The following is a 13,798-nucleotide window of genomic DNA, read 5'->3' on the forward strand; positions in this document are numbered from 1 at the left end:
TTTGTTTGTTAGCCTTACATCCAACTTTAGTTTGTAATCCACTCAGTGCATCTGTGCATACAATATTGCTGATAATATCGTTTACAAGAGCTCCTCAGATGAAATAGACAGGGTTTCAGATCATTTGAGGCACGATATCATATTTCGAAATGGTGAAAAATAATGGGGAGAAGTAATACTAGGCCTACACCTTAGGGAGATAAATAAAGCTGGTCGCAAGTGAACCATAGAATTCAAAAGAAAAAAAAAAATTAGTAAAACGTGCATGTTACCTTGTACTTCGCTTCTCTTGTTGAATGATAATGCAGAAATTCCCAAGTTAAACTTGCTTGTCATAAAGCTCTCAGTACTATACAATATTTTACAAGTTTTATTCCAGGTATGACGAGGCCGTTCAGTAAGTGGCAGTGGTGGTGCAGCCAGTGATTTTAGCCTTCTGGGAGCATCCTAAACGTTGTAGAGGCGGTGCAATAAGTGCAAGTGGTGTTGTCGCCAGTAAATTTGGTAAAAAAAGAAAGAATTTACTCTTGCAGCTGATTGGCTGGGCCGACTGAAGCAATAAACCATTGTGTTTGTAAATCCCACACAGTAGGCCTATCTGTAACATAGCCACTCATTGAGATAATACCACTAGACTCTAAAGAGTTATGGGGTCCTTCGACTGGCCAGACAGTACCGAACCTTCTCTCTCGTTATGGTTAATTCTCCCTTTGCCTACACATACACCGAATAGTCTGGCCTAATCTTCATATATACTCCTCTGTCCTCATACACCTGACAACAATGAGATTACCAAAAAAAATTTCTTCTCTCAAGGGGTTAGCTATTGCACTGTAATTATTCTGTGGCTACTTAACTCTTGGTAAGGGTAGAAGAGACTCTTTAGCTATGGTAAGCTAAACAATTGTTCCCTTGTCTTGGGTAGTTCCATAGCCTCTGTACCATGGTCTTCCACTGTCTTGGGTTAGAGTTTTCTTGCTTGAGGGTACACTTGGGCACATTTCTAACTCATTTCTCTTAATCTTGTTTTGTTAAAGTTTTTATAGTTTACATAGGAAATATTTATTCCAATGTTACTGTTCTTAAAATATCTTATTTCCCTTGTTTCCTTTCCTCACTGGGTTATTTTCCCTGTTGGGCCCCTGGGCTATAATTATAGTATCCTGCTTTTCAAACTAGGATTTTAGCTTAGTAAGTAATAATAATAATAATAATAATGGACCGACTGAAGCAATAGACCATTGTTTGTAAATCTCACACAATAGGCCTATCTGTAAGATCATGTGATAGGTCTACAATTAGCGGTATGCGGCTGAGACAAAGGTGTAGGAACTCTGAAGGGCGAAGTCCTCTGTAGAATATGGAGAGAAGCATTTTGGCAGAATTCTAGTAAATCCTTGATTGATGTCAGAGTAAGGCAGATAGGAAGTCTTTCATTGAACTAAGTCAATAAAAGTAACATACATAGCCTTCATCACAGGGATATTAGCACGCTGGGCTGGCTAGATGTTTGTGAATATTACTTCAAATCTTTCTTTTCCTTCGTAATATCTTGTTAGAAACCAAAAATAGATTATAGAAGTACGAGTTGCAAAAGAAATGGAAAGCAAACCTGTTTCCTTATAAGGATTACAGTTAACGTAAATATTTGTGTCCGACTGTGGGGAATAGGCGTTCGACGTTAGCTTGACTCGAAGCTTTACCTATTTTTCTTAATAAATTAAAAGTAAATAACTTAATGCTACTTAGTATAATAACTATTAGCGTTAATGATCAGTAAAATGAATAATAGAATTAAACTTATTAATTAAATGACTTAAATTAGTAATTGCCTAATAGGCCTTAAGTTCGCGCGTGCGTAATATTTACCTGTCAAAGGTAAGAAGTAAGTTACCTCCGAGGTTACCACAGCCACGGCGAACAGTTCCAATAAAAAGTACTGAGTGGAAAACTTAACGTTCATTACCCAAAACTACGACAATTTTGGAAGACTTCAACATCTACCTTGTGATAAGTGAACTATAGCCTATTATTCTGTATCTTAGGACATGTCTAGGGAGAAGGGTAATGTAGGGAAATATCCCAAAGTATTCCTATGAATCTACTATTTGATGCAAGTTGTTTTGGATTTTGAGTAATTGTTTTGTATATTATATATAAATAAGGTTGGAATTAAAATAAATTCCAATAATCTCTACTTTGTTTTTGATGAGTAACCCCATGGTCCACCATGTCACCTAAATAATGCTGTTCTTAGAAATTCAAATCTATTCGAAAGATATTTAACACCCGCCCCCCAAACGAAGTTGGGAGGAGGTTACGTTTTCGCCCCTGTTTACCTGTTTGTCTGTGAACAGCTTCCTGTCCACAATGTTACTCATAGAGTAGTGAAACTTTCAGGAATTATTTGTTACGTTGATACGTGGAAGTGATTCAGTTTTGAAAATCCTAGGTCAAAAGTCAAGGTCATGGTCGAACTAAAGGTCGACCGAATTAACGGTAACCTTAACCGCAAGTTTGTACATGGTTGTCACACATACTTCAAAAATACGCATACGGTCTAAATTGAATCTGGGAAAGGCAAGCTGGTTTCGAGAAATAAGCTACCGTGGCGGATTTCTGTACTTTGAGAGCCTTAATCCTAAGACAAAAGTAATAAAGACTAGGCTGTATAAGATCCTGCATAGGTTAGGTAAACTTAGACTGCTGCCAATGCAATAACAACAAGAGGGGCCCTCAGTAGAGCCCAGACCTCCGCCGCAGCAGCTTATTTCTTGAACTTTTGCTCGACCTTGACCTTGACCTTTGACCTTAACATGTACTAATTGGTGTGGATTTTCATACACTCAAATGTGAACCACGAATGAAGTCTCTGTGACAACGATGTCCAGCTCAAGGTGGATTACATGAATTAGACATTTTGCTTGACCGTGACCTTGACCTTTTACCTTGACCTTCCAAAATTTAATCATTTCCAGCTATATACATAACAGTTGATCCCTGCAAGTTTCATTACTCTTCATTACAACCGGGAAGCTGTTCAAAGACAATAACACACATACAAACAAACACACAAACAGGGGGTAAAACATAAACTCCTTCCAACTTCGTTGGCGTAGGTAACAAAACTAGGCTACATAAGATCCTGCATAGGTTAGGTAAACTTAGACTACTGCCAATACCATAACAACAACCGAACATTGAATAAGAACTGCCTAGCTTAATGCATGACATAGGCTAACAGCTTAGGAACCGACACATGGTTCATGCAATATAAATACAGGATACAATATCTCACAGCTTACCTGTATCTCATAGTATCACTCTAGTAACGAGACATGGCATTTGGTAAGGAAGGGTAACGATAGTAGGGAATAGGATGAGGGTACAAGGTAGGAGCACATCACAGTTCGTTATCTCTGTGCAGGTTGCTGCTTGTAACCCCGATAACAATAACGAACAGAATCTCCAACAACATGGAAAACTCCACCCAATAGAAATTAGTTTTGAAACTAATAGTAGTATTGTTTCTCAAAACTAGAATTACTCATAAATTTCTTAATGATATATATATATATATATATATATATATATATATATATATATATATATATATATATATATATATATATATATATATATATTCACACACACACACACACACACATATATATATATATATATATATATATATATATATATATATGTATATATATACATATATATATATATATATACACACATATATATATATATATATATATATATATATATATATATATATATATATATATATATATATATATATATATATACACACACGAGTACCACTTCATTAAAACACCAGTCTGAAAAAAAATGAATAAAAAGACCATTTTAAACATAATATACTTTGTTATTAGAAAGAATAAAATATATTTTCGCTTTAAATGTATATTTTGATATCCATTAATAAATACAGACTATATATATTTTTTTTTTAAATGGGATGTTTTTTTTTTCTTTGAAATCGTCCTGTACTTAAGAGATATAATTCAAATCACTTTGCTATAACATGCAAACATTAATCACATAGTATTTATCCACAATGCAGAAAGTAGAAAACATCATGTACATATATAATTAAATAACTTTGGCGTCTCGCCAAGGATATAAATAACTTGAAAATCGCCTTCGGTTTCTGCTTTTTCCAGTAAAGCTATTATCATCACCATTTCAGTAGGGTTATTCACAGCCCAGACAGTTTATGACATTCTGTACACACTAATATTTGGTTTGATATTCCAAACTACTCTCAAAGTCTGCGTTTCTCTCGCCAGGTTCACCACGCACACGCAAACACACTCACGCACATGTTTGGTTACGAACTATAGTCCATTTCTTTTAGCGATGCATATTTGCACCGACTCGCGGCGGTGCCCTTTTAGCTCGGAAAAGTTTCCTGACCGCTGATTGGTTAGAATTATCTTGTCCAACCAATCAGCGATCCGGAAACTTTTCCGAGCTAAAAGGGCACCGCCGCGAGTCGGTGCAAATATACATCGCTAAAAGAAATGGACTATAGCTACTAATGTCATCATTTTCGAATAAATTCATGGTGGAGATTTATCAATTATCTTATTCATATTTATTTCTTTATCTATTACATGTGATCACTCAGTATTTCAGTGCCAAGATGATGTAATTTTGGAAAATGGAAAGTTGCGGTGGAATCTTTCGTTAAAGGAAACTGCCAATTAGAAAATAAATGTTGAAAATAAGATCTAGTTGGTATTGGTTCTTTCATTGCTTTTTTAAACTTCATTTATGAATCATAAATTATAAAGTATAATCTTCCTCATAGTTTAATTGATTTTTAAAATTTTATTTATGAATTATTAACTAAAAAGTATAATCTTTTTCAAAGTTTAATTATTTCTTAAAAATTTATTCATGAATCATTAACTAAGAAATGTCATCTTTCCCAAAATTTAATTGTTTTTTAAAAATGTATTTATGAATCATAAAGTGTAAAGTATAATCTTCCTCATAGTTTAATAGATTTTTAAAATTTTATTTATGAATCATTAACTATAAAGTATAATCTTTCTCAAAGTTTAATTGTTTTTTAAAACTTTATTTATGAATCATAAAGTATAAAGTATAATCTTCCTCAAAGTTTAGTAGATTTTCAAAACTTTATTTATGAATCATTAACTATAAAGTATAATCTTTCTCAAAGTTTAATTGTTTTTTAAAACTTTATTTATGAATCATAAAGTATAAAGTATAATCTTCCTCAAAGTTTAGTAGATTTTCAAAACTTTATTTATGAATCATTAACTATAAAGTATAATCTTTCTCAAAGTTTAATTGTTTTTTAAAACTTTATTTATGAATCATAAAGTATAAAGTATAATCTTCCTCAGAGTTTAGTAGATTTTCAAAACTTTATTTATGAATCATTAACTATAAAGTATAATCTTTCTCAAAGTTTAATTGTTTTATGAATCACAAAGTGTAAATTATAATCTTTCTCAAAGGTTAATAGTTTTCTAAAACTTTATTTATGAATCATTAACTATAAAATATAATCTTTCTCAAAGTTTAATTGTTTTATGAATCATAAAGTGTAAAGTATAATCTTCCTCAAAGTTTAATAGATTTTTTAAACTTTATTTATGAATCATAAAGTATAAAATATAATCTTCCCCCAAATTTAATAGCTTTTTTTAAACTTCGTTTATGAATCATAAAGTATAAAGTATTATCTTCCTCCAAGTTTAATAGCTTTTGAAAACTTCATTTATGAATCATAAAGCAAAACTTATAATCTTCCTTCAAGTTTAACAAATTTTCTCTTCCCTTTATTCAGCAATATCTGTTATGATTCTTCTTCACATATCATTAAATACTAAATAAACTTGTTATAGGTTTGACTCCTAAGGTCTTTGGCAGTGAATGGAGCCTTCATCTTGCATTGAGCATTATTCGTAGAACTTTTTCTTTAAATATCCTCCTTCCAACCTAATAATCATGGTTGAATTTGATCTAAACTTGAGAGATATATTCTTAGAGCATCACTGTAGTTCCCCTTTTCCTTTCCATGTTGAATCCTGAAGTATTTGATGATGAAATTTCATATTTGCATTTTCACAAAACTATGATTATACAAAAATCAGAACGAAATTGAAACCTTGAACATTTTGTTCAAAGTTAAATTGAAAAAAACTCTTCTTATGATGACTGTCTTTAACTAAATTGAAACCTTGAACATTTTTCTTCAAAATTAAATTGAAAGAAAACTTCTTATGATGATTGTCTTTAACTAAATTGAAACCTTGAACATTTTTCAAGGTTAAATCGAAAGAAAGCTTCTTATGATGATTGTCTTTAACTAAATTGAAACCTTGAACATTTTTCAAGGTTAAATTGAAAGAAAACTTCTTATGATGATTGTCTTTAACTAAATTGAAACCTTGAACATTTTTCAAGGTTAAATTGAAAGAAAGCTTCTTATGATGATTGTCTTTAACTAAATTGAAACCTTGAACATTTTTTTCAAGGTTAAATTGAAAGAAAACTTTTTATGATGATTGTCTTTAACTAAATTGAAACCTTGAACATTTTTTTCAAGGTTAAATTGAAAGAAAACTTTTTATGATGATTGTCTTTAACTAAATTGAAACCTTGAAAATTTTTTTCAAGGTTAAATTGAAAGAAAACTTTTTATGATGATTGTCTTTAACTAAATTGAAACCTTGAACATTTTTTTTCAAGGTTAAATTGAAAGAAAACTTTTTATGATGATTGTCTTTAACTAAATTGAAACCTTGAAAATTTTTTTCAAGGTTAAATTGAAAGAAAACTTTTTATGATGATTGTCTTTAACTAAATTGAAACCTTGAACATTTTCTTCAAAGTTAAATTGAAAGAAAACTTTATCCTTTTGAAAAATTCTCATGATGATTGTCTTTCAAGAAAAAAGATTTTCATGAAAACATGCAACGTAAGAGCAAGAATGTTTTGCTCTTAAACAGGTAGCCATAATTACTTCCACGTCATTTTATACTACAAATTATATATAGTAGTTATCGGGATATCTGAAATGACCTAACCTTTGCATTTACATGAGAGTAAATCTGAAAATATTCAAATTCGTTCAGGGCAACATACTTTAGAGATCTAGACCAGAAAACTATCGTTTTGGAAAGCTACAACTAAATTCATTGTTATATACATATATGTGCCATCATTAAATCTTATTTCTAAACTAAAAGATCAACACTCCACAGTAGTCTTCAATATTTTTTTATCACATACACCAAAATAAGTTTAGTAAATTTCTTTTTAAGATATTCATAAATTACGGCACAGGAGGGTGTAGGAAAGGAGGCTCTCTGGGGAGTCCAAAGGGACCTGCTGTAGATAAGGTGTCTCTGTAATGTCCTCCCCGGTTTTGTAGAAAACATGCTAGGTAATGCAAATTGACATGATCCCACTCCATGCTAGAGGGGATGGTATGTGGTCTAAGAGGCGCTAGAGGGCGTGGGCGTAGAGGGTGTTGAGGCTGTGGGATTGGTAGTAATCCCGGTGGAGTCCGCATCCGTATGTCAGCGTTGTTCATGAGCACGCTCCGATAGCATTGCTGTTGGATGTCTTCTGGGACGAAGCCGACTCTGGGTTCAACTGGGATGTTACCCCAGAACATTGGATTGTACTGGAAGTGCAAGTTTTCGTCCGTCCTAGTTTTCTTCAGCGGAGCAGGTGGAATACGGCTGGCGTCCATCATGGGCATCAAGCCCTTGAACGGCGACATGTGCGGGCTACCAAAGTCTACTGCACCCGCAGTGTCGTGGAAACTTATGCCTTCCATTTGAACTGGTGGCTCTAATCTCCCTGTCAAGGTTTGAGGTCCTCTCATGAAATCCAAATGACCAAATAGATTCTCTTCCCTAGTTTGAACTTTGGGGCTCCATGGCAGAACCTCTTCCCTCTCCCTTTTAAGGTTCTTCCAAGCTAGTTCACTTTCCATCATTGGTATATCTTTGACACTTATACTTGCAGGGACTGGGTTCTGAGGAGTGAGAGGCTCGCTTGTTCTAGGAGCGGCAGTATGTACAGGTACGGAGGGTGGAGGCGCTGAGGGTCTGGGACTGTACCTTGGAGAACAATCTGGAAGCAGTTCCTGTAAGATAAGAAATTGAGTTAATCTATGTGTCTGAGCTTACACTGATAAAAATTTGCCGTAAAAAAACTAAAAATCCTGGAATAAATTTTGTCAGGCATTTGCCGTTTTAAATACGGATATATTGATGTGCAAGAGTGATATTACGGTCACTAGCCGTAAAAGATAAGGACAAAGTAAGGTAAAAATTACGGTCTCCTGTATTTTACTGAAATACGGCTGAAAACAGTAAATGTTTACGGAAAATTTCCGATTAAAATTACGGTTATTTTAACAGTGTACATACATTAAGTATTTACTGCGAGTGTTTTTGTTGACTATAATTAAAAGGAAATTTCAGTAAATCTAAATGATATGGTTGTAATATCTGAGAGAAAATCTTAGACAAAAAAAACACATTGATACAAGTCATTGCCTTAATAGAGAGAAGAGTTCAGAATATGCACAATTTTCAGTTTGTTTTTTTTCATTTATATGTGAAACTCTAAAAAATTTAAATAAAGAGCTGGTATATTTTTGTGACCAGACAATACTTTAATTAATTATTATACTGAATGTGAACTGAATACCTAAAGCCTTAATAATAAGTGTTGCTCTACGGTAAACACCCCCGTAGAGCCATATTTCGTTATAAGGCATCTATTGTTAACCATGGTCTTGTTACCGCTGATAGATGCTAATTGAACTACAGTGTTACCCTGTACCAACCGTGTGTCTCACAATTGTACATTATGCTTGTATCTTCGCTCTTCCCTCGCACTAAAAAGAACCAGAATAAACATGTCTGCGTGTCGCCTATGTAACATTATCATTTTCTCGAACATGTAATTTCCTGTTGCCTTGAAGTTTTGTATATAAAGGAGAGTGTTCCATAATAAATTAACTCAGTTGATTGCATCCTGCCTTTGAGTTCACAACCTTCTCTCGGCACCGTCACAACCCCGAGGACACAGTGACCTGCATATCTGGAAGCAAATAGATTTTGGGGGTAACCTGGAGAATCGTAACTTGTAACTTACCAGCGGGGGCATTTTCTTGTTGCCTGGAGACGGGGTTGGCGCCATCTTACTGCTCGTCCCGGTGGTCACAACCGTCGTGGGAGGAGTGACTGGGTTGGAGGAGATGACCTCGAGTTTCAGGGAGAGAGAAGCGGAGTTTGAGGAAGGGTCAGGGGAAGGCGAGGGCGAAGCTGAGGACGAAGTCGCGGTTTGGTCATCTAGAGGTTGAGTTTGCTTGAAGCTGAGGAACTCCAACTCGGCAGTGGCCTGGATCACGTATTCCCAGGCCTCGTTGTGCTGTTTGCTTGTCACTTGAGATCTTTTGCGTGGAAAGAAAGAAAAAGATTTGCTTTCGAGTATTATGAAAAATATCTATATTGTTAAAGAAAGACTATCAAATGAATACCCGATAATCAAACATGAATTAGAAGTAGGGCTGGAAATTTTGCAAGATGTTAGGGCAATATTCAATTTTATTATTTGAATACTTTTATGGTAATGGATGATGAGATTTTCATTAAGAATTGAAAGAAAATGAATTGATTTGAATATTAGTACTTTTAAACACATTGGAAAGTTGGTGGTGATTGGTTTTTACTTATACGGAAATATATTATTAAAACACGACCTTTATAGATAAATATATATATATATATATATATATATATATATATATATATATATATATATGTATATATATATATATATATTTATATATATATACATATATATATATATATATATATATATATATATATATATGTGTGTGTGTGTGTGTGTATGTATATATATGCATATATATACATACTTGTAAAAAACTATATCTATGTATATATATGTATATACATATATACATATATACAGTACATATATATATATACACAGTATATATATATATATATATATATATATATATATATATATATATATATATATTGTATATATATATATGTATATATATATATATATATATATATATATATTGCATTTTACTATATAAGTCCTGTGTTTAAAAAAAAGAGAATAGACAATCTAAACACTTTTGCAATTACTAAATGACATGAATTATATTTTACTGATCTCCATTTTCTTTGCATTCCAGTAGACAAGTCCATATATAAATAAGTATGACTGATCCCATGTGTAAGTGAGACTAGACTTTTAGGACTGATATTTGAGTATTGGCTTACGTGGGCCTTCACTTGAAAGTTTTTAAAGTAATGTGTCTTAAGGTCATACAAGTCCTTCATTTTCTCAAGAAGATTTTAGATTCTATACACAATACTTATAAAAGACTTAAGAGACAATATAAGAATCTTTGAAAAAGAACGAACCTTCTGACGCGCTGTTGGTGTCTCATGATATCTCTTCGTTTCCTGGTCAGATTGCAGAGGGCGCAAGTGCAGCTCTGGTAAGGGCAGGCGTTCTTGTGCGCTCTCTTGCTCGTTATTTTGCCGTGGTTTCTGCACATGTCGCATTTCTGATTTGAAATAAAGAAATGAATGAATAAATAAATAAATGAATAAATAGATAAGCAGATAAATAAATATTTTGCAATTTACATTTAACATTCATTAGGGATTAAAACGTTTTCTTGAGATGAAGATGGTGACCACATTTCTAATGATATTCAGAAAAAGATTTTATATTTATTAAAGATATAAACATTCTCATGAGATGAAGATGGTGACCACATTTCTAATCCTGAGATTTGGAATAAATATTTTAAACTGCTTTTTTTTTTATTTTTTTTTCTTGCTATTAGGTAGATTCTCTCAAGAATTAGAAAGCTTCAGATGAAACAATTTGTAAAAAATGGAAGAATTTAATAGACAGCCAGTGTAAATCAGTTAGTGATTATGTTGTCCGAATAATGATAGGAGATCTCATTATCAATATGGAATAAAAATTAGAAAATTAAAAGTTGATTATCAATTATTCTTATCACTTCCACTGATACTGTCTATTTAATTTGTAATGTTATAAAATATTGTATACAAATGGCAATTATAAAGTAGGTGTATCACTGTTCTGCGACAAAATAAGTAATTGCCTTTTGGTCTTTTTATATCTTTCAGTGGAGTAGGTTTTAGAAAGCTCAAGATAGAACAATTTGTCACAAACTGGTGAAAATAAAATGTTAATTTTGATTGAAATACCACTCTTGGCCAATAGCGAATAGCGAATAGCACATTAAGATATTTTCAAAATTAGCAGAAATGATTGTTATAGTCTTTGAAGGTACTTTTAACAAATATAAACATTGATAAACATAGATAACTAATTTATTAGGTCTACTTTTCACGAAAAAATGAGATATATGTTAGCTGGAATACTCATAATCTTGAAGGAAAGTTGTGACCCTACATAATCAAAGGTGTAAAGAACAGTCATGAATGGCAGGGGTCAAGGACAGTGAAATTGCCCTATCGAGTAGGACAGTGCCAAAGAGACCGACCATGTACACATATAATCAGCGCCCAAACCCCCTATCCACCCAAACTATGACCAAGGAGGGCCAGGCAATGGTTGTTGATGACTCAGCAGATAGACCTATAGGCTCCTCTACAACCAACCCCCCTTCTTTAGCTCACAAAGATGGTGAGGTTGCAACGACCAAAGGAACTAACGAATTCAAGCGGGACTCGAACCCCAGTCTGGCGTTCACCAGTCAGGGACGTTACCATATCGGCCACCACAACCTTAAAGAATTTCTAACTCAAGAAAAGATATAAGAGAATATTATAATCAATGAAAATAGACGATAACATTAGGGAAACCATTTTGAAATCTAAACGAATCACTGAAAAATATCTACAAAATACTTATGATTGTTTACAATATTTACAAAAATTAATTAAACAAATCTAGGATTATGAATATATGTAGCGAGGGTGAGCAAAAAAATAGGAAAAAGAAAAAAAAAGAGGGGGGGGGGTTGAAATCAAAGCAATTACAGAAGTAGGTCGCTGTATGTTGTGATGTATCGTCAAGAAAAGTATCAATCTTAAGATTACCATCACGAGAGAGAGAGAGAGAGAGAGAGAGAGAGAGAGAGAGAGAGAGAGAGAGAGAGAGAGATCAAATCCTGGCATGAAACTGTTTGATACACAAGGTTTTCATTGAAGAACAATAAGCCTGTTCATATCCATCATGCGGTGGATATGATAAATGCATCCTTTGGTACTATCAGGAGAATTCTTTACGATAGTCCGATATTTTCATTGTATTATTGCCATTGAAAGCTACAATTGATACTGATTTTTAATTGTACTATTGACATTAAGAGCTACAATTAATCAATACTGATTTTCTGCTGTTTTTTTTTTTTTTTTTTCTACAGATTTGGGGGAAATCTTTTAAAATGTTACAGTATGGAAATAAAAATAGTTTTATGTGTTTCTCTGTTGTTATTACAAAAAAAAAAAAATAGCCTTAGCGTGAGTAAATGATTACGGAATTGGAAGCGGGAGAAAAGATTTTTTATTCCAATCCTACACTGTAAAAAAACTTTAATTTTAATCAGAAGGTCTCCGTAAAAATATATTGTTCGCATCCGTATTTCAGTAATTTTATCCTACTTTGTTATTATTTCTTACGGTTTGGTGACCGTAATATCACTCCTTAACGTCAATATATCCTGTTTTTAAATGCCTGGCAACATTTATTCCAGGATTTTTACTGTTTTTTTCGGCAAATTTTTAACAGCGTATGCATAAAAAGTAGGAAATAAAGAAGAGGAAAAGAAGAAAGAAAAGAAGGCTCTTGCAAAGAGGCCGTTGCCACCTTGACTTGAAAATGTCAATGACAGGGGCGAGGAGCAATCCACCTTGAACAGGTTTTCTTTCACTTTTCAAGTTCCTTAGATTCTTGATAGAAGTTGACTCACACCGGAGGGGAGCCATCAGTTAGCAGGGCTGTTTAACGCCAGGGATAATTTTGGCCCAAGGGAGAAGAGATCCCGTGTGTAGTTCAAAGATTGCAACTTGCCAAAATCAGCTTGCCAAGGTCACGTGATCTCATGTCGAAGGTGTGATTGTATACAGAATTCTCATCCATTTTGCATGCGTTCATTTATAAGCAATTAAGTGGTAAGCATGAGAATATATATATATATATATATATATATATATATATATATATATATATATATATATATATATATATATCATGTATCATCATCTCCTCCTACGCCTATTGGCGCAAAGGGCCTCGGTTAGATTTCGCAGGTCTCAACCGTGTAGCTCTGGGTATTCCAGCTCTTCTAGTGCCTTGTGGAGCCCATATATATATATATATATATATATATATATATATATATATATATATATATATATATATATATATATATATGTGTGTGTGTATACATATATATACATATACAGTATATATATTAATATATATATATATATATATATATATATATATATATATATATTATATATATATATATCATATTTCTTTCCAGTCACGCTTAGCAGTATTGCCCCGAAGTATAGCTATTCAGTCTTTTTCCAGTCCCTTGGGTTGCAGTAATAGAGAGTAATCATACCCTGGAGAGATGGGGTGGCGTTAGGAAAAGGGGTGGAAAGGAATGAATCTGTTTGCGTGTATATCTATCTAAATTTTCATC

General features: G+C 33.0%; 1 protein-coding gene across 1 annotated transcript in view; it reads right to left on the bottom strand.

Annotated features, from left to right (window-relative positions):
* Positions 1 to 6,841: 6,841 nt before the first annotated feature.
* The window catches only part of LOC137629047 (uncharacterized), a 613,817-nt gene continuing 606,860 nt past the window's right edge, over positions 6,842 to 13,798 (bottom strand). The window contains exons 4-6 of the mRNA XM_068360315.1: positions 10,500 to 10,645; positions 9,187 to 9,484; positions 6,842 to 8,167 (exon numbers count right to left, since the gene is read on the bottom strand). Coding sequence (XP_068216416.1) covers positions 7,346 to 8,167; positions 9,187 to 9,484; positions 10,500 to 10,645 — 1,266 coding nt within the window. The 3' untranslated portion in view covers positions 6,842 to 7,345. The remainder of the gene's footprint in view (positions 8,168 to 9,186; positions 9,485 to 10,499; positions 10,646 to 13,798) is intronic.

Source organism: Palaemon carinicauda, chromosome 37 (genome assembly GCF_036898095.1).
Source record: "Palaemon carinicauda isolate YSFRI2023 chromosome 37, ASM3689809v2, whole genome shotgun sequence".
Lineage (NCBI taxonomy): Eukaryota > Metazoa > Arthropoda > Malacostraca > Decapoda > Palaemonidae > Palaemon > Palaemon carinicauda.